Source organism: Propithecus coquereli, unplaced genomic scaffold, assembly GCF_000956105.1.
Source record: "Propithecus coquereli isolate 6110/MARCELLA unplaced genomic scaffold, Pcoq_1.0 Scaffold422, whole genome shotgun sequence".
Taxonomy (NCBI): domain Eukaryota; kingdom Metazoa; phylum Chordata; class Mammalia; order Primates; family Indriidae; genus Propithecus; species Propithecus coquereli.
In genome coordinates, this window is record NW_012149975.1 from 52,605 (window position 1) to 72,867 (window position 20,263).

The 20,263-nt window shown below is 44.0% G+C and overlaps 1 protein-coding gene across 5 annotated transcripts in view; it reads left to right on the top strand.

Annotated features, from left to right (window-relative positions):
- The window catches only part of SEPT6 (septin 6), a 65,090-nt gene extending 49,644 nt beyond the window's left edge, over window positions 1–15,446 (top strand). The window contains exons 8-12 of one of the 5 annotated variants that reach the window (XR_001137858.1): window positions 1,182–1,314; window positions 4,425–4,615; window positions 6,789–6,833; window positions 14,097–14,844; window positions 15,183–15,446. Coding sequence is in view for 4 of the 5 variants with exons in the window: in XM_012653537.1 (XP_012508991.1) it covers window positions 1,182–1,314; window positions 4,425–4,615; window positions 12,116–12,140 (349 nt within the window). In the remaining variant the exon portion in view is untranslated. Of the gene's footprint in view, window positions 1–1,181; window positions 1,315–4,424; window positions 4,620–6,788; window positions 6,834–11,005; window positions 11,666–12,115; window positions 12,708–14,096; window positions 14,845–15,182 lie in introns of those variants that run through there. The other 4 variants (XM_012653539.1, XM_012653538.1, XM_012653537.1 and 1 more) reach the window with 4 other exon arrangements.
- The last annotated feature ends 4,817 nt before the right edge of the window (window positions 15,447–20,263 follow it).

The window sequence follows — 20,263 nt, forward strand, 5'->3', positions numbered from 1 at the left end:
CCAACTGTATACTAGTCATCTCCACTCAGACATCCCAGAAACTCAAGCTGTCTACAATCTAGTTTATCTTCTTCTCTTAAACATACTCCTTCTCCAGTGTTCCCTGTTGCAGTTAATGGTACCACAACCCAGCTGGTTGCCCAAGCCTAAAACCGGAATTATCTTTGATTCCTCCCAAGTCCCGGGAGCTCTGCTTCCCTTGCTGTTCTCGAAGTTCCCTCCATTCCCTACCAGCCCTTAATATTAAGATCCTGTGGTTGCTTGGATTGTTGGAAAGGCTGTCCTGCAGTCAACAGCCAGACTGGTCTTTCTCATTTGCAAATCAGATCTAATCGGACTTCTTGCTTAAAACCATGCAGCGGATATATATCTGATTTTTTTTTTTTAATATGGCATCCAAAGCCTGTTCTCCTCTGCTAGATGTAGGAACCTCATCTCCTGCCACTGCACAGCTTACACAATGCTCTCCAGTCATGGTGAACCATGCCTGGCTCCCCACGAATGCCATTCTCTCTCCACATGTGCTTTTACACATGCCGCCCTCTTCGGAGCACAGTTGTCCCTTCTTCACCAGGCTAGCTCCTATTTCCTTAAAAATATGTCCAGGCCGGGGGCAGGGGGCCTTAGCCCAGGCATCTCCCACTATACTGTGAGTTCCTTGATGGCAACATGGTGGCCATTGGCCCTAGATGCTGAGTGACTAGCACCGTGTCAGTTAGCACTGTCTCTAGCTCATGGTAGAGTCTCATCAAGTGTTCGTTGATATAATTAACATGGTCAGTTTCAGAGCCAGGGCCTGGCAGCATAGTGCAGTGGGAGGGCCACGTGAAGAGACAAGAGACCCATTTTCTGGTGCCATATCTGCCTTTAACTAGCTGTGTGATCTTGAGCAAGTCACTTCACCTCTCTGGGCCTCAGTTTCTTCACCTGTAAAATGAGAGTATAGACCCAGTTGTTCTAAGTCTATCCAGTTCACCAGGGCTGCCCCATCCCCCTCCAGAAGCCCTGCAATCATGCTGTCACCAGCCAGGCCAGGTGCTCACAGTTTTGTAGTTGTTTTTGCACCTGGCTCCTAATTGAGGGAGGGAGGATGGAGGAACCCAGGGAGGATGGTTGAGGCCAGTTTTCATCCAATAGGAGCCATTCTGAAGGCAGAGGAATTAACCTGACCATGTTTGCAGCTTGCAGGAGACATATGAGGCCAAAAGGAATGAGTTCCTAGGGGAGCTCCAGAAAAAAGAAGAGGAGATGAGACAGATGTTCGTCCAGAGAGTGAAAGAGAAAGAAGCAGAACTCAAAGAGGCAGAGAAAGAGGTAAATGTGAGCCTGGGTGCCGGGCAGGAAGGGGAAGAGGGCTGAACACGGCATGGAAGCTCAAGGGCTTCTGCCTCAAGAGAGCAGCCAGTGGGAGCTTTGCAGCCTCTGGGCAAGAATGGGCGTCTGTAGCCCTGCCTTGGCTGTCACAAAGAGGGCTATGAGATCTTTGTCTTTTTCGTAGAAACAGGATCTCACTATGTTGCCCAGGCTGGTCTTGAACCCCTGGCCTCAAGCCATCCTCCCGCCTCAGCCTCCCAAATTGCTGGGATTATAGGCATGAGCCACCATGCCCAGCCAGATCTGTGTCTTCTTGACCCGGCATTCCCAAGGCCAGGATGTTTTCTCATTCTGTGTCACTTAATTCTCCAGAGCCTAGCCGTCCCATATGGTAGCCACTAGCTGCATGTGACTAATTTTTTTTGAAATTTCTAAATTGCATTTTTAATTGACAAACAACTGTCTATATTTATGGGGTGTAATGTGATGCTTTGATATACATTTACATTGTGGGATGATTAAATCAAGCTAATTAACAAATCCATCACCTCACATACTTATTTTTTGTGTGTGGTGAAAACATTTAAAATCTACTCTTTTAGCAATTTTGAAATATACAGTAAAATTTTAAACTCAGTTTCTCAGTCGCATTAGCCACATTTCAAATGCTCAGTCCTGGCTGGGCACGGTGGCTCACGCCTGTAATCCTAGCTCTCTGGGAGGCCGAGGCGGGCGGATTGTTTGAGCTCAGGAGTTCGAAACCAGCCTGAGCAAGAGCGAGACCCCGTCTCTACTAAAAATAGAAAGAAATTAATTGGACAACTAAAAATATATAGAAAAAACTAGCCGGGCATGGTGGCGCATGCCTGTAATCCCAGCTACTCGGGAGGCTGAGGCAGGAGGATCGCTTGAGCCCAGGAGTGTGAGGTTGCTGTGAGCTAGGCTGACGCCACGGCACTCTAGCCAGGGCAACACAGTGAGACTCTGTCTCAAAAAAAAAAAAAAATGCTCAGTCCTCGTGTACCTAGTGGCTATCATATTGAACAGCACAGATACAGAACATTTCCACGGTCATAGATGGTTTGGTTCTATTGGGTAGCACAACTGCAGAGGCAAGCCCTGGAGGTCAGGTGCGGGGGGGATTCTTTTCCCTCTTCCTGGGGATTTGGAGCTCAGTAGGGACAACTGATCACTTTCTCAGCTGTCCTACCCTATCCCACCTTCTCTGATCAGGCTGTGGGGAGAAAGATGGTCTCAGGCAGTCCTGAGTACTTTGCTGAAACCTACAACAGTGACAGTTGGGGCATTTCCCCTTGCACTTGGATATCCTGTTCCATTTCATTTTAAACATCTCTGCAGCTCTGGGCAGTTTTAAAACTAAGGTCTGATGGTCCTATCTGGGGTTTTCATTGCTTACGCTATGCCTACGCGTGTGTAGTTAGTCCTCTATCCAGTGGCCTTGCCTCTAAGTTCTATCTTGCCGATTCACCTATTGCTGCCTAAGTTGCAGTTTTGGTCATGTCAGCCACGGCTTCACCTCTCTGGGCCTGAAAACCCTCAATTAGAAAGAAGGGAAGCACCTGATCGCTTCCCAAGTCTGTTCCACCTTTAATCTGCTGTGACTCTCAAGGGTTATCACTTGAAAGCCCATGGCAAGGGTATTGGTTTTATATCAGTTTCACTTGTAAAAAGAAAAATGTCACCCAGCACTTTTAGGAGAGGTGAGGGGATCTCAAAGATAAATGAATAAAAGTGCAATGAACAAAAGCCAGGTTAAAGCAACTGATAGGCAGCCCAAGTGGCACCCCCACCCCAAGCGACCAGTAAAAACTGGTTTATGTAGCAAGTGGTCATTCACCACACCTTATTAAGTGACAGTCCCAAATACCCATAGGACCGGAATTCACCTTCATGGTGTGCTGCAAGTGCTACAGGATCCTAAATTCTCCCCCGAATCCTCATAAGAAAGTGAAGTTATGCTTGGTCTGCTCTTATTATTCAGGGTAGTTTCTCCCACTCTAGTTAGTGACCACCCGTACCTCTTCCTCTCTGAGCCACTTACCACAATAGCGTGCCAGAATATTCTTCCTGTTCTTTGAGTCTCTGGTTCTATTCAGGGCTAGTTAAGGCTGAGGTCTCCCTACTCATTCCATGTTATAAAATCCTCGTATGGGCTGGGCGTGGTAGCTCATGCCTGTAATCCCAGTGCTTTGGGGAGGCTAAGGCAAAAGGGTTGCTTGAACCCAGGAGTTCGAGATCAGCCTTGGCAAAATAGTGAGATCCCATCTCCACAAAAAAATTTAAAAATTAGCCATGCGTAGTGGCGCACACCTGTAGTCCCAGCTACTTGGGAGGCTGAGGCAAGGGGATCACTTGAGCCAGGAGTTCAAGGCTGCAGTGAGCTATGATTGTGTCACTGCATTCCAGCCTGGGCAACAGAGAGAGACCCAGTCTCCAAAAAAAAAAAAAAAATCCTTTTATCTCCTTCCACGTCCAAGGCCAAGTATTTCCTTTGACAAGCTTTGCCATTGCTAAAGTTTTCTCTGGAATCCATGGTGATCCTCCCTGATTGCAGGGGATTAAAAAAACGCAGGGGTCCCTTACATATGGGAGGTCCCATTATATAATTCTCTAAAGAGTAGGTTGACCTTGGGCAAATTCCTTAACTTCTCAGACCCTCTGTTTCTTTGTAAAATGGAGATAATAACAGAACCTACCTCACAGGATTATTGTAACAATTAAATGAATTAATACACATAAAGTGCTTATAAAAGTCATTGCTTGGCCTATAATAAACTCTCAGGGAATGTCATATTATTATTAATGTTATTATTTATCATGTGTGGTAACTATGGGAGACTCAAGCAGAATGTGCTGTTCCTTGAGTGTATTCAGGAGCAGAGACTTTGAGATAAAATGGCAGGAGGCGAGAACCATCCAGAGCGTGGCCCTCTCTGGTGCCATCATGGCAGTCCCTGGCAGAAATGTCTCCTGAGGCCCCAGGGTCCTGCAGGGTTGCAGCCTTGCCAGTCCCTACCTTGCCCAGGCTTGGCTAGGCTCGAGGCTGCTCATGGGGGGCTCCCCTCAATCTCCCTGCGCTTCCCTGGCAGCTTCATGAGAAGTTTGATCGCCTGAAGAAACTGCACCAGGACGAGAAGAAGAAGCTGGAGGATAAGAAGAAATCTCTGGACGATGAAATACACGCTTTTAAACAGAGAAAGACGGCAGCCGAGCTGCTCCAGGCCCAGGGTCCCCAGGCTGGAGGTACACAGACTCTGAAGAGGGACAAAGAAAAGAAAAAGTAAGTAGTAGGCTGTTCTGGGTGGTGGCTTCTTTCTCCTCCCGCTCCTCCCCTCGAGGCAGGACCTGAAGGCTGAGGGAGTTCAGCGCTGGTGACCAGAGGCGAGCCACGGGCTGTCAGACTAATTTGGGTACCCATCACAAGTGTCAGCATCCCCATGGGACCTTTGGACTCCTTGAGTTTGGGGAGCTTGGAGCAGGGGCAGGCTGTGGTCCCAGAGGCCCTGACCCTCTGTTTGACTGGCTTAGGAAAGCCCTGCAAACTCAAGGTAGATGGGAGGGGAAGGGAAAAGAGAAGAAAAGCAAAGGGAGCGTGAGAGCAGAAGGGAGGAAAAGATAAGAGGTACAAAGTTATACCAAAGAGAGGAACAGAAAGAAGGGGAGATAGAGGGTGGTGGAAGAAGGAGATCCTTTAGCAGAAGCCTCTGGGCAACTTTTTCCCCACCTCTTGTGAGGTTGGAGCTGATCTGGCTTCCAGGCCTACTTGCTCCTCATGTATCTGATGTAGTTCGCTCCTCCATGAGCCCTGAAGCCCCACCCCCTCGCTACCCCTCCCTTGCTGGCTGCTTAGTTGTGCCCAGCCTGGGGTGCTGAGGACTCTGCAGGGAGCCCTCAGATGCCAGTGTACTCTGTGTGGGCCCCATCCTCAATCTAGGAAGTGATTTTAAAACCAATCTCTATCCCCTGGTATTTGCTAAGGCAAGATACAGTATGAGCTCCTGGTTACCTTGTGGGTCAATAATCCTGACCCAACCCCAGTCTCTGCTTCTGGAAGTTGTTACCCAATTCCTTATTCCAGAACCAGAGAAAGGTATTTCTGACGGGACCCATACGACACCAAGAAAACACTCAGTGGTCCCCTTATGCCCTGTAGTTGTTTGTACAGTGTGACCAGAGGAGCTCCCAGATGGAGTGTTTAACGGTGCCCTTACTAAAGGGTCCTGAGGATCCGAAAGATGTCCATGGCCATTGCCTTCTATTTTTAGCCACTTGTTCCTGGATTTAACTATTGGACATTTGCCAGAAGGAAGAAACATCTTCCTTTCCTCTGTGCCTGGTTTATCACTTAGGAAAAACATAGTGACTTTTGTACGACAGTAAAATATTTTATATTCGAAGGCACTCAGTTTTTGCAATCCAATGATTCTCTATTCAAATATGTAAATTGAACATTTTCACAGATTAGTCCAGAGATTTTTTTTGTTACTGAATCTCAATACCATATGTCAAATTCACTGATTAATTAGCATTTTGGGTATTACGTGCTGAATAAAGTTCAACTAGCCCCCGGGGTTGGGGAGTCTCTTTGGGTACACCCTATACTGTGTTAACTGTCATGGTGTATTAGTTGCACCAGCAGGAATGGATTCTTATTTTTAAGATGAGAAAAATCTAAATTTGTCTTCCAGCTCTAACCTGCTACCCTCATAGTCCTGTGGTATTTGTTAACTCAATCCCTAGGGCAGTTTCACAGCCTGCTTGTGGGAATTAGGAGATTAGTGTCAGTGCAGTCTGAACAAACTACACTATAAATATTCCTTGTTCAGGTGTTCCGTAAAAGTTCCTCTCAGACCAGGCTTTCCCCTCGTTGCCTCAAATTGACTGATTTTCCCCACCCCAGGCAGAAGACTCTATAAAGGGAGACACCTCTCTCCAGTCTCCAGGAATATTTGGGATTGGTGATGGTGCCCTTTTCAAATTCTGAGATGGGTGAAAACCTTGCTTGTGTGTGGTACCTCCTGTTAGCAATAAGGGCCTGACAAAATGGCCTGTCCTCTGTACTTCCAGATACCCAAGTGGCCCCAGGTCTCGGCTTCTTAGATAATTTCATGAACAATTGGGAGAGCTACCGTTAGACCTGTGCCACTCTGCTCCCACGGTGGTGGTGGTGGTGGTGGTGGGTTCTGAGGGTAGAGATGGTGGTAGTAGTATTTCTCCTTGAGAGATGGTGATTGGATCTAATAGCCACACATGCAGAATTTCTTTTGGCTGCTCCTAAAGAGATCACGAAAGAGTTCCAGTGTTTCAGGGGTCCCTACCAGTCCACCCTTCCCACTTCCCCTTCCCGCTACTCCTAATCTCCTTTGACCTCTAACTCCTCATAGTTTGTGTCAATTCATAATTGATTTCTCCTCATGCACACCCCATCTTCATCAGCTCTTACTGTTTTACAGTTAACCCTGCTGTTTGCTGCATGCTGCATGAGACCCAGGGTCCCGGTAAGCTTTGTTAACTCTAAATAGAACTGGCCGTGGCTTCCAGAAAATACCTTCCTTCAATTCCACACTCCCAACACACATATCTAATCATAAGAGAAGCTGTTTCATTGATCTAGCTGGTTTCCTTTTGTCATTTATAATCTTACGAAATAGCCTGGTGTGGTTTCAAGTGTACATGTGGAATGCCTGCCTGCCTGATCAAAAGGGGGGATATTCTCAGACTTTTGCTGCTAGAACAACAGCTGGGTAGCATAGGTGGATCCTGTGATCAATATTTGAGGTTTCGATTTTGGCATTTTTTTTCTTTTTTTTTTTTTGAGACAGAGTCTCACTGTGTTGCCCGGGCTAGAGTGAGTGCCGTGGCATCAGCCTAGCTCACAGCAACCTCAAACTCCTGGGCTCAAGCGATCCTTCTGCCTCAGCCTCCCGAGTAGCTGGGACTACAGGCATGCGCCACCATGCCCGGCTAATTTTTTCTATATATTTTTAGTTTTCCGATTAATTTCTTTCTATTTTAGTAGAGACGGGGGTCTCGCTTTTGCTCAGGCTGGTTTCGAACTCCTGAGCTCAAACAATCTGCCTGCCTCGGCCTCCCAGAATGCTAGGATTACAGGCGTGAGCCACCGCGCCCGGCCTGCATTTTTTTTCTTAAAGAGCCATAACCATTACTTTCAAAATTAACTATAGTGGCAAGAGAAACTTTGGGGTTCTCAAACGCTGTCCTGCAATGTCACAGGACATTGAGAATGTTCAGAGCCAATGGAAACTTGCTTCTCTGTTTCCTTTTGGTGGCTGTTTCTTATCTGAGGGGTTCAAGTTCTCAAATTTTCTTTGGCTGTGTACCTTCTAAAATCATAATAAAAGGGGAAGCAAATGAAGAGATCTCAGATAGTATAGAGAATTCCTTACATTTAATTCTACAAGTACCAGCTTCATGAAAACCTCTGATAAGGAGTTAGGCAGGTGACCTTTGGTAGCAAGGATTCCTGAGTGCTAGCTGTTGTGTCTGCAGAAGTGGACAAAGCAGTTCCTGGCATCACCTGGTTTATAGGGAGAACAAAAGCAGTAATTAAGCACCTTCTATCTATTCTACTAGACTCAGGTAGTAGAGTGGGCATATAAATATTTTTAATTTAAAATTTATTATTTTTTATTGTTTCTTAAACTTTGCCATGGAAACTTTAAAACACAAACAAAAGAAGATAGGATAGTACAATGGGGCCCCATGTACTCACAACCCAGCCCCCAAACAACTGTCAACATATGGCCAATCCTGTTTCATCAATTACCCCAGACCTGCTGAATTATTATAAAGCAAAACTCATATAATTTTATCCATAAATATTTTAGTATATATCTCAGAGAGATAACGGATCTTTAAAAAAATGTAAACACAATCCCATCATTATCACACCTAGAAAATTAACAATAATTTGTTAACATAAAATGTCTAATCGGTGTTTGAAATATCCCGATTGTCTCATAAATGCCTTTTTACATTTAGTATGTTTAGATCAGGGAATATAAAATATTGAAGACTTTTCCCCACTCACCGATGTAGTTTATGATTTAAATGGAGAGCCTGCTATTAGTCACCAAACTGATTGCTGCAGCTTTTGCACTTGGGGCCTTTGGGCAGCTGGCAAAACATCCTACTTTCAAGCAAATCCCAAAGAGGAAGTCCAAAGAGGCTTCTGAAACATAAGGCCCGAGAATCTGGGCCAAAGGCAACAATCTTAAAAGAGCAATGAAATGATTTACTATCTGGTTTAAAGGAAAGTCGTGGAGCTCTTGCTAGTTAACTGGAATTAAACAGCAGATTTAGGAAGACTATACATTCCTAGAGTGTCTCCACCGCTGTGGTCCCAGTGCCTAGCAAAGTGTCTGGCCTGCAATAGGAGCTCAATTCATGCGTATTTTCTTTGTTCCCCCATTTTCAATGAGGAGAGCAAGAAAGATGTATTTTAGTAAATTAGATTTCAATTAATTCAGGTTTCATTGCACATGGCTTGACACAGTTTCATTCAGGTTTCCCCAGGTAAATCATTGTTAGTGGCCATTCCTAAACTGAATTCTGCCAAAAATGTGATTAAAGCTACACTTTACTAGTGAGAGGCAATTGGTAAACAGCTGGAACAGCCAGCCCCAAATAGGTGGGCTCTTCCTGGCAGGCTCCTTTCTCCCTGGCAGACCACAGAAGCAGCTCCAGATCAACTAGTTGGGGGAGGCCTTGGATCCCCAGGATTTGAAAGCAGCAAAGGCAATCCACCCGTTCCCCAAAGCCTTCATTCTAGAGGTGGATCAGAGAGGCTTACTCTTCCTCCTTAGTTTTAAGGCACTTTGAGGCACTACTTGTAGCTGTCTGCAATTGTAAGAGAAATTCCTTTGTGACCTCTATACGGTTGCAGATACTATGTGTCAATGGTTGTTGGTTGGTTCTTGGTGGGGGGGTGTATGCTATATGGACAAAATATACATATCAAAATATATCAGCCTTCCTGTGAAGCCCAGAACATAGGCCATTGCAGTGTTTTTTAGTTTTAGGTTACTTTCCCCCTAAGAAGTAGACAAAGAATAAAATAAGAGGTGAGCATTTGTATAGCATTTATTACTTTTCAAAGCCGTCTTTCCATATGATATCTCATTTTATTCTTACAACAGTTCTGTGAGGTAGAGAGATCGTCAGTTTACAAGATGAATAAATGGAGGATCAGGGAATTGGAATGACTTACTCAAAAGCCACACAGGGAGTTAGTGGTAGAACTGGGACAAGAATGCACAATTCCTAATTCCTGGTACAAGTTGCCAGTCATCTGAGTGTGTGTGTATTCCCAAAGAATGTGCATGTATGTGGGTGGGGGGTGGGGGCGTGTATTCACTTTCAGGAGTTCACTGTAAAACATACTCATATATGCATATACTTCTAAGTATCCCCCCAAATATTTAATAGTCTTTATTTGATGAGATAAATGTATTCTTCGGGCAATAAACAGGGCCTTAGATCCACAACCAAGGAGTTCTTGGGGGACACTGTGGTATGATGGAAAGAGCCTTAATTCAACAGCTCTGATCCCAGATTGGCTCTTTGTGACCACGGGAGAGTCGGTTGACTTCTGTTTCTCAGTCTCCTAATATGTCAAATGGGGATGATACTACTTGCCTTATTTCTGTCACAGGGATGAAGTTTACATGAGCAAAAAGTCAAAGTAAGGCCAGGCGCGGTGGCTCACGCCTGTAATCCTAGCACTCTGGGACGCTGTAATCCTAGCACTCTGGGAGGCCGAGGCAGGCGGATTGTTTGAGCTCAGGAGTTCGAGACCAGCCTGAGCAAGAGCGAGACCCCACCTCTACTAAAATTAGAAAGAAATTAATCGGCCAACTAAAAATATATAGAAAAAATTAGCCGGGCATGGTGGCACATGCCTGTAGTCCCAACTACTCGGGAGGCTGAGGCAGAAGGATCACTTGAGCCCAGGAGTTTGAGGTTGCTGTGAGCTAGGCTGACGCCATGGCACTCACTCCAGCCCGGGCAAAAGAGTGAGACTCTGTCTCAAAAAAAAAAAAAAAAAAAAATAGTCAAAGTACTAGGTGAACACAAACCAATAATGGGTTTTCATAGTTCAGGTTTTCAGGTAATTGTGGTCTGGACCCTAAGAACAGAGCCCAGTAACCATCCCTAGACTCTTTGCAAACAGGTCTCGCCCCAGGTACTAGTTGGCTGACCAGGAGAGTTCTAAAGGCCACTGGAATAGAAACCTCAGCTTCCTATGCTTTCCCTATGGGACAGGAAATACAGTGGCTGAGAGACGGGGGCTCTGTCCAATAGCCTGAGGCCACCTGGAGATTTGCAGAAGGTATTCCTGCTCAAGGAATCTGGGTGGTGGTGTGTGGAGAGGACATTAGTTAGAACCTAGTAATTAAGAGATAAAAAGTATTTTTGTGGTTGTTGATCATTATTTTGCTAGCTCATGCCACTATAGCCATTGTTTGAGTGTGTGTGGGTGTATGAGAGCATGTTCCTACGAGCCAATGCAATAAGACCTTAAGACCATCTAACAGCTACATTCTAATTTATCCATTAGTCATCATGACTTAAATAATTTTCTTCTGGCCTTTTTTTGGGGTACGTTAATCCATCCATTCATTAACCCAACTTCTCTTTTCATTTTCAGTTTGGGCTTCCTGTAGACGCCCTTTTCCTGCGCAACAGAGCTGGGCCTCCCTTTCTTTAATTTCCCCCTTAACACGTCTGGGGGTGCATAAAACCTGTGCCCTCCCCTCTCTTCCTGCCAAGGTTTATAGAAGCCTGAGAGTCTGAGGACGATGTCTGGCCTCTGATCAAGAAGCCAGCAGTGACATGGCTTGGAGATGCATCCTGCATCCCCGTCCCCCTCCCTGCACCCCAAGCTGTCCCTCCCACCTCGCCGCCGTCTTTGTCAGACTGTAACATGTTCAGGGGGCACATCTGCTGTTCTTCACACCAACTTCCCTGCCCGAACTCTGATTGCTGCTTGTTTCTCTGAGGTATTTGCATCCACCATGGCTGGGTAAGCACCAGTCAGCACGGCTACCTCCTTAGTCTCACGGGTCTCCCCTGGCCCACTCCACCCCCATCCTCAGGAGCCACAGCCCCTTCTCAGAGGGTTCCAAGAGGAGATACTTTGCTGCCTTTTCCTTCTGGCCTTTTAACCCAGCCCTTTCCAGTTTTCATATACTCAAGGTAACTGCATTCGAGCTGTGTTACAAATCTGCAACAAGTTTGTTTACACCAAGCCCTTCCCATAAAACACAACTGCTGGAGAAAGTAGCATAAATTTCCCCTCTCTCTAACTCTGGGGCGGTACTAGGAATAATAGTCCCACTTCAAAAACTGGCAAACTGAGCTGTCAAAGATTCAAGTGTTTTGAGGTTTGCTCTGATGAATCTTCTAGTCTACTTAGTGAATGTGATGATGATTTTTAATATGCATTTTGCACACATCCTCCAATAAGAACAGATGCAACTATCAGCTAGAGAGAAGAAAAGATGTGTTCTGCCTTGGAAGGTCCTTAACTTTATTTCCAGTCTGAGGAGTTGATATTTTAAAAATATTCCAGCCCTCATTTTTATAATGGGTCCCATCTGATAGTGGCTTTGGGAACCCTTTTGAATAAAGAGCCCTCCATTGTGAGGGCCGTGAGGCACAGTGGCCTTTGGTGTTTGGCCAGTGACAAAGTGAGAGCTGGAGGTGACCTGGCAATGATCTGTGGCTAACATGCAGTCTCTCTGCCCTTCCTTTGCAGTAATCCATGGCTGTGTACTGAATAGTATTCCCTGCTACAGCTGGACTGGACTCCATTTAGCCTTTTAAGCCAAGGTTCCTATTTTAACTGACAGCTTTCCTTTGGGGTGCCAGACAGCCATGCCCCCAACCCCTGCCATGTACTTCAAGTCCCACTTCTTCTTTTTGAGTTCTACAACTTGCTCCTGCCTCACAGTCCCACTGGGCACTGACCGTGACCATCTTCTTCTTTTTTTTTTTTTTGAGGTTTTTTTTTATCACTTACTTTCAAAGCACACAGCGAAACAAGGCTATGGCAAATTTCCAGGTCTTTTTGAAGTGTTGAGAAGGGGAAAGAGGTTTCTCTCTTCAATAATAGATAATAATAGGAAGCAAAAAAAAGTCAAAAAAGTGAAAAGCAAACATATGCATACACTTGTTGGCAAAGCAAGAGTGCAGTTTTAATATATACTGTTTGGTGATCACTGATTGGTTAGTAGGCAGAGAGGCAAGTGTGAAGGTGATGCTGCCAAAGCAGAAAGCTAGTTTCTTGGGAAAATGCAAGTCACAATGGAGCATTTTAAAGACCCTGTACTTGGAGGTAAAAACAACCCCCCACCCCTCCAAAAAAAACACCCAAAAAAGCAAACCAAAAAAAAGCCCACTGGGGTACTCAGCCAGTAGCTCAGAGAGATGTTGAGTTAGGGTGGTCAGGTCTCCTTGGGAGAGGCTACTTATTTGTAGCTTTGATATTTCTCTGTCCATCTTCAGAGCTGCTTTCCCGGAGGCCCATGCTTAAACAACCAATGGACAATCACCATCCTCCTGGGTCATTATTTGCATTACAAACCCAAGGCCCCCTCATTTGCATTTGTTTACAGATTAACTACTCAAGGCTTGAGGAGCTGTGAATACTTCAAAAGCATTAGAGACTTCACAGCCTTTGAGAGACTGGCAGAAACGAAACAGGGAATTTTTTATGAAGAGACATTTTGGTCAGTAAGACAGATATAACCCACTTACTCCATAAGAGGAAGCCGAGGCCCAGAGAGGCGAAGGGACTGGATGGAGGTCCCCCTGCTGCTTTGTGGCAGAAGCCAGGCTAAATTCCGTGCCTCTTGACTCCCAATCCGTTTCACAGAGGGATTCAACTTGTTTATATAACCTTCCTGGAGACAAGGTCTTTTGATGTTCTGAGAAACCAAATAGTCAGTATTAGAAGACCTGAGGTTTTTTCTCCCCAGAAAAACATCTGAGGATGGAGCGTGAGGGGGCACGGAAAGCAGAGGTTCTCGGCTAGCTCCATAGGGGAGTCACAGGGCACCTGCTAACCGGTCAGCTTTCCTGCAAGGCTGGAACGGGGTCCAGTGCCTGTGAGTGAGCATAAGGCCTTTAAAAAGCTGATCAAGCCTATGAAAAGAATTAAAACGCTTATTTCACTGGGTAGCTTTTCTCACTGTAGACAGAAAGGTTTTCCCTTCTTCAATGAAAAGGCTTTTTAATTAGTACAATTGTTACTGTTTTTAAAAAATACCCTAAGTACTCTGTTTACTTCTGGTGAAACAAAACCAGTCATTAGAAATGGTCTGTGCTTTTATTTTCCCAGACTGGAATGGCTTTTCTGAAATGCATACACGCATGCACCCCTCATTTCTCTTAAGCCAAGAAGTTTGCTTTTCCTAGCTGCAGTGCGGATCGCTCTTGTTTTTTTTTTTTTGTTTGTTTGTTTGTTTTAATCATTTGGCATTCACATGTGGCTGTTAATATGTGCTTGTTTTTAATTAAAACAAGAAGCTTTAAACCGGTGTGTGGTGTTCTTAAAACCTTCTCAGCAGATTTCCCCATGGTGATGGCCCATTGGTGACCCTCATTTCTAACTTGTCTTCTCAAAGTATAATCTGTGCTACTTCACACTGCCAACTCCCCTCCCCCTGTCTTACTTCGAATGTCCTTTTTCTTTGGCTAATTTCATGTTTTCTTTCTCTTTCTCTCTCCCTCTCCAGCTTTTTTTAATCTTGTCTTCAGCAGCTGCACTAAGTCTAAAGGAGAAGACTGCCATTATAGAAGAGTTAGGGTTCCATATTGTCTCAAACCAGAAATCATCCAATTTCCTCTCCCCTCAAACTGCGTGCACACACACACACCACTCAACAAGTGTTCATGTGTCCCCGTGTCCAGGCAAGAAGCTCTCTTCTGACTTACATGGTATTTTAAATGGAAATGTCTTGTCCTAAACTAACATGGCAGGAAAAGAACCATCAGAGCTGGAAAATGGACCAAATGTAAACTCAAAGAGACAACTATAGGACCACTCACCCAAGTGTAAGTGACTGGGGCAGAATACCCCAGCTGGGTGTGGAAGTGCTATTCACAACTTTTTGTTTGAGTTTTATGTTTTTCTTTTTAAACAACAATTCTCTGGTTCAATGGGTTGACTGTCTATGGCCACCATTAAACATTGCTGAATATGGAAGAGAAAGTCAAGTGACATTTGTATCTTCTTCAGCATTCACAGACCTTCTGCAGACCCCAGCAAGGGGGAAAAATGGATCCACTAACACTCAGGTGGAAAAGAGAGAGAATAAAAGGGAGTTTAAGCTTAGCTAGAGCAAAATTACTCCATTCAACTTTCCAAGGCCAGTTGGGGTTTTGAGAGGTTTCTGCTCAACCTGGGATCTGGAGGGAGAGCTTTGTTGTTGATAAATCTGCCTTGAATTCATTGGTTTAACTTGCATCAAAATACCATGTGAGGCCGGGCGCGCTGGCTCACGCCTGTAATCCTAGCACTCTGGGAGGCCGAGGCGGGCGGATTGTTTGAGCTCAGGAGTTCGAAACCAGCCTGAGCAAGAGCGAGACCCCATCTCTACTAAAAATAGAAAGAAATTAATCGGACAACTAAAAATATATAGAAAAAATTAGCCGGGCATGGTGGCTCATGCCTGTAGTCCCAGCTACTCGGGAGGCTGAGGCAGGAGGATCGCTGGAGCCCAGGAGTTTGAGGTTGCTGTGAGCTAGGCTGACACCACGGCACTCTAGCCCAGGCAACACAGTGAGACTCTGTCTCAAAAAAAAAAAAAATACCATGTGAGTGTGCTCATTACCATATATCCTTACCACCGTCACCACCATTCTGCTGTCCAGTGTCTCTTGAGAGAGCCTCTTTGCATGTTTTCCAGAATCTGTGTTTGTTTTTCCTTTCTTCTCCTTTGTTCTTTTTGCTCAAAGGTGTTACCAGTCACTGCCCCTCTGGGGCTTTCATTCTCCAGGAGAAACATCCCAGAACCAGCACTGTTTAGCTTGATGCCTTTCTAATATCCATGTCAATTTTCAATAAAATTCAAAGAAATGCTAAATGGCTGTGTGATCTGATCCTAAATCATTAGATGTTGTGGCCCACCATTGTTTGCCTTGGGAGATGTGGGTGGCTTTGAAGGGCTCCCAAGTGGTTGATTTGAAAGGCTCAGGGAGGCACCACCAGCCCCTGTGATCTTCCTGGGTGGGTTGCCGTGCCTCTTCGGTCCTCCATCTGGGCCTGAAATTCCCACCAGGGTGGGGTGGAGGTAAGCAAGAAGTCCTCTACTTTATTATCATGGGCTTCATTGATCGGTTGAGCTAATTATTATCTAGGATATTAGATGGAGGAAGTCGAACACTAGATCCTACAGAACAAGATTCAGGTGAGTTTTAATTCTGGAAGGAAAAGAACACTGTGCTACATGTCTTCTCATTTAATTCTGTGATGCGAGCATCCCCCCAAATTCATGGATAGGACTGTTCTTTATAACTAGAAAAGCGTTCCATAAATACCAAGTGGTATTTTGTGTCCTGGGTCTACCAGAGAGGGAAGCCTCCTGTCCCCGCAAGCATTAAAGTGGGCAAGAGGGAGAGTGGTCAGTTTTCAGAACTCTGGTTGCAGGTGAGGTGGGGTTTCCTTTCCTCAGCTTCGTTTCCCTAACTCCAGATACTGGAATCAGCATGAGTGATCTCCATCCTCTGTGTGGAGGCCTGGAGGCCTCTGAAGGGGTACCCAAGGAAGGGACATTGGCCTGTCTGTGTGCAGCACAAATACTAGGGGGCAATGGAGTGAGACAATAATCACTTGTGACCTCACAGTAGAGGCAAACACTAAGGTTGTGGAAAAATACAAGCTCTGGAGGCAGACAGACTCCTAGCTGTGCGCTCTGGGACAAGTCGTGTTAAAAAGTTCTCTAGGAAAGGAGAATATCAGTAGCTCCCTTGCAGGGTCATTGTGAAGGCTACCTGAGCTAATAATGCAAGTTAAAGACCTGGGCATTCAATAAATGGGATCCTTTAGTAAGTATGGAATTTTCCCTGTACTAGAAAGTCTTCACCTTAGGGTACTGTAATCCATGGATTCTCAATCTCAGCACTGTGGACATTTGGGGCCAGATAACTCTTTGTTACAGGATGTTTAGCAGCATCCCTGGCTTCTACCCACTAGGTGTCAGTAGCACACCTCCCCCACTTCCCACAGTTGAGACAAACAAAAATGTTTCCAGATATTGCCAAACTGTCAAAATTGCCCCATGTGAAGAACCATTGCTTTAGCCCAGGGCTCAGCAAACTTTCTGTAAAGGGACAGCTGGTAAATATTTTAGGCTTTGCAAGCCACATGATCTCTGCAACTATTCAACTGTTACTCTAGCACAAAAGCAGCCATAGATAATACGTAAAAGAATGAGTGTGGCTGTGCTCCAATCAAACTTTACTTATGGACACGAAATTTGAATTTCATATGTTTTTCACATATCCCGAGTTATTCTTTGGAGTTTTTTCAACCATTAGCAAATGTAAAAACCATTCTTAGTGCAAGGGTCAGACAAGTACAGGCAATGGGGCCAGATTTGGCCTGTGGGTTGTCTTGTTGATCCCACCTCTAATGCATTTCTGTGCTTATTTATGCATCATTGAGCCTAAAAGTGTTAGAAGCAACTTGCCTGTCCAAAGAAATCAGAAATAAAGACAAATGGCTGGAGTTTTAGTAGATGTAGCTAGATTTCTATTGTTTACCAATGTGGGGAGCTATTGCCCGTTTCAAACGACTAATTTTGAAATTAAGTTACAAGAATAGTACAAGCATACCCACATACTCTTGATCCAGATTCACCAGTTGATAACATTTTGTCCCAATTGGCTTTATCATTTTTGTGCCCTTCATATATATATATATATATATATATATACACATACATACGTATACACATGCATACAGATAATAAGGATATTTATTCTCTTGCATAATCACAGACATTTCTCAACTTTGGTAAGTTTCACATTGTAACACTACTTCGATATATCAAATAATATCCTTTAGCTCTTTTTTCTTGCAGTGCAGGATCTAGTATAGGTTCATGCATTGTGTCCTGTCTTTTTAATCTCCTTTCATTTGGAACAGCTTTTCTTTGTCTTTTATGACATCGATACTTTCGAAGTACTATTTAAAAAAGAGAATGTTCTCATTTTAGGTCAAGGTGTTGCCCAATTTCTCCACAATATAATTATTGAGTTTTTCTCTTCATTGCTACTAATAAACAATCTGTGGGGAGAAATTGTAAGTCCACGCAAATATATTATTCCTCATCAAAAATTTACCCCTAGATTTAGCATCTATTGATAATTCTTGCCTGAACTAATCTACAAAATGGTGATTTTCCAATTCCAGCACTCCCTCCATATTTACTGGTCAGCACATAGTATTCTACTGTAAGCAAAAGTCCTACCTTCTTTCTCATTTATTTATCTATTTAGTATCACCGTGGACTATGGCTTCCTATTTTTCAATGGCTTATAATTCATTACTGTTCTTAATTATTTTGGTGCTCAAATTGCCCAGATTTGTCCAGTAAGAGCTCCTATTGTTTTTAACGTGTTAGTGAACATTCCTAAAGAGCATCTTGTGATGCAGAGTACTCTGGTCAAGAACTTTTGGTGATCTAATTTCTGGGATAGTTTAGGGGAGTGGTGTTTAGTCAGGTTCCAGGCTTCCCTCCTTTCACTATTTAGTGACTCCCCTATAGGAAAGGGCAGGGAAGGAAACTTCCGGGCAGTCAAAGGGGGTGTGTGTGGCTAGTACAAAGACAGTGGCAGGAGCCTGCGTTACAGCAGAGAAAGATGATGGAGTGGAGGAGGATGGATCATCACCTGAGGTTCCTAGATTGTTTTAGAGTTGCAATGGCTGCCTTTGTCATCTACACCTACACCTCTCCTTTTACATCAACAGCTCTCTTCAACATTTATTCAGATAATACATTTCTGCTTAGGGGTTTCAACTCCTGCTTACTGAGAAACCATCTGTAGCCTGTGAGAAGGTAATGGGCTGAAATAGATAGGCTGAAGCGTTTTTTAATCAGAAGGATACCAGGGAAAGGAGGTCATGGAAAATCATAGAAATTTTTGTTTTGCATTGTTTTCTAGAGATGAAATTATTTATTCCATAGTGGGAATTACAAATAGAATCCAGTTATGGCTGTTCCAGAGCAGACGGCCTCTTACATCATCACTTTCACTGCCTTTCATTTTGTAATTTAAGTTCAAAAGTCAGATTGCAATGATTTATTTCTATATGATAGAAAAGTTTTAATCCAAGCTGAGAGAAAGTAGTTTTTTCTTTTTCTCAGATTGTTTTGTAGGAAAGATGTATATTAACTACAGTGCTGATTTTGATAAAACTTGGCAGCCTAGGCTGTGTCTTAGACCATTTGTGCTGCTATAACAAAGTATTTCAGACTGAGTAACTTAAAGAATAGAAATTTATTTCTCAGGGTTCAGGGATTCTTTATTTCTCAAGATCAAGGCACCAGCAGGTTTAGGTGTCTGATAAAGGCTGCTCTCTGCTTCCAAGATGGTGTCTTGTTGCTGCATCCTCCAGAGGGGAGGAATGCTAAGCTCCGACATGAGGGAAGGCCAAGGGCAAGTGATTAACCAAATGCTGCATGAAGCTTCTTTTACAAGAGCCTTAATCTCATTCAGGAAGGAGGAGCACTCATGGCCTAATCACCTCCTAAAGGCCCCACCTCTTAATACATCACATTGGCCATTAAGTTTAAAAACTTGAATTTTGGCGGGGACACATTCAAACCATAGGAGACTGAAATCAATCCAATTATAAAACGACAAATCAGCTTAAAATGTAGCCTGTGAGAAAGTGAATTTCACTAGGTTGGGACAATGGGAAGAGCCTTCATTCATTCATTCAATTCAACAAATATCCATGGAGTGCCTACAGGAGCCAAGTGTAGGTGCTAACAGCAAGACAGGAGTTCCCTGTTCTCATGGAGCTGACATTTCGAGAGGGGGTTCAAACTCTTAAAAATAATTTCAAGGTGATATATACTGTGAAGAAAATAAAACAGGGCAATACAATGGCAAACGACTAGGGGAACACCTACATTCTGAATTCTGATTTCATCATTGCCAAGAACTATCTCTACAGCCTTCAACAAGTCACTTCACCTCGCTGGCCTTATTTTTCTAACTCACAAAATGATGACTTGAATTTATGATCTCTAAGCTTCCTAGTATTCTATTCTTTGATTTTTTTCTCTTTTTTTGCAAATAGCTCATCATTCAACTTCAATGAATTCTTTAATAGCTCAGAAACTGTCATTACTTCAGCAAACACGCCTGTCTACCATAGAGAGACACAGAAATAAACAATTATGAAACTATGAAAAGTGCTGTTATTCTCTGCTCTTCTGAGTCCTATATACCCCTACTTATAAGACATGTCATATAGTTAGGAATATGTCATTAAAGAGTTAAAGAAGTTAATGAATCAAAGCCACCTCATCCAGTAGGACCATATAGTTGGTGGAACATACAGTTTTATGCAGGGCTATTTCTCCCCACCAAGGTTGTGGGACAACAGAGAAAACCATTTTTTTTCTTTTGTATTCCTACTATAGGGAGCACACAGTAGGCGCTGTGTAAATTCCCGCTGACAGACACTCATTGATCAACTACTTCAGTGGCACAGGTTGGCAGATATGAATTGAGGCTGCTGACTGGAGCAGATGCAGGGTGGAGTGATACTTAGGGGTACAGAGCGATTCAGCTGTTTTGCTACTGTGTAACCTTTAACCCTCTTCTTTTGGCCCTTTTTGTATTTTGTAATATTTTGCACGTTTTTTTTTTTTTTTTTTTTTTTTGA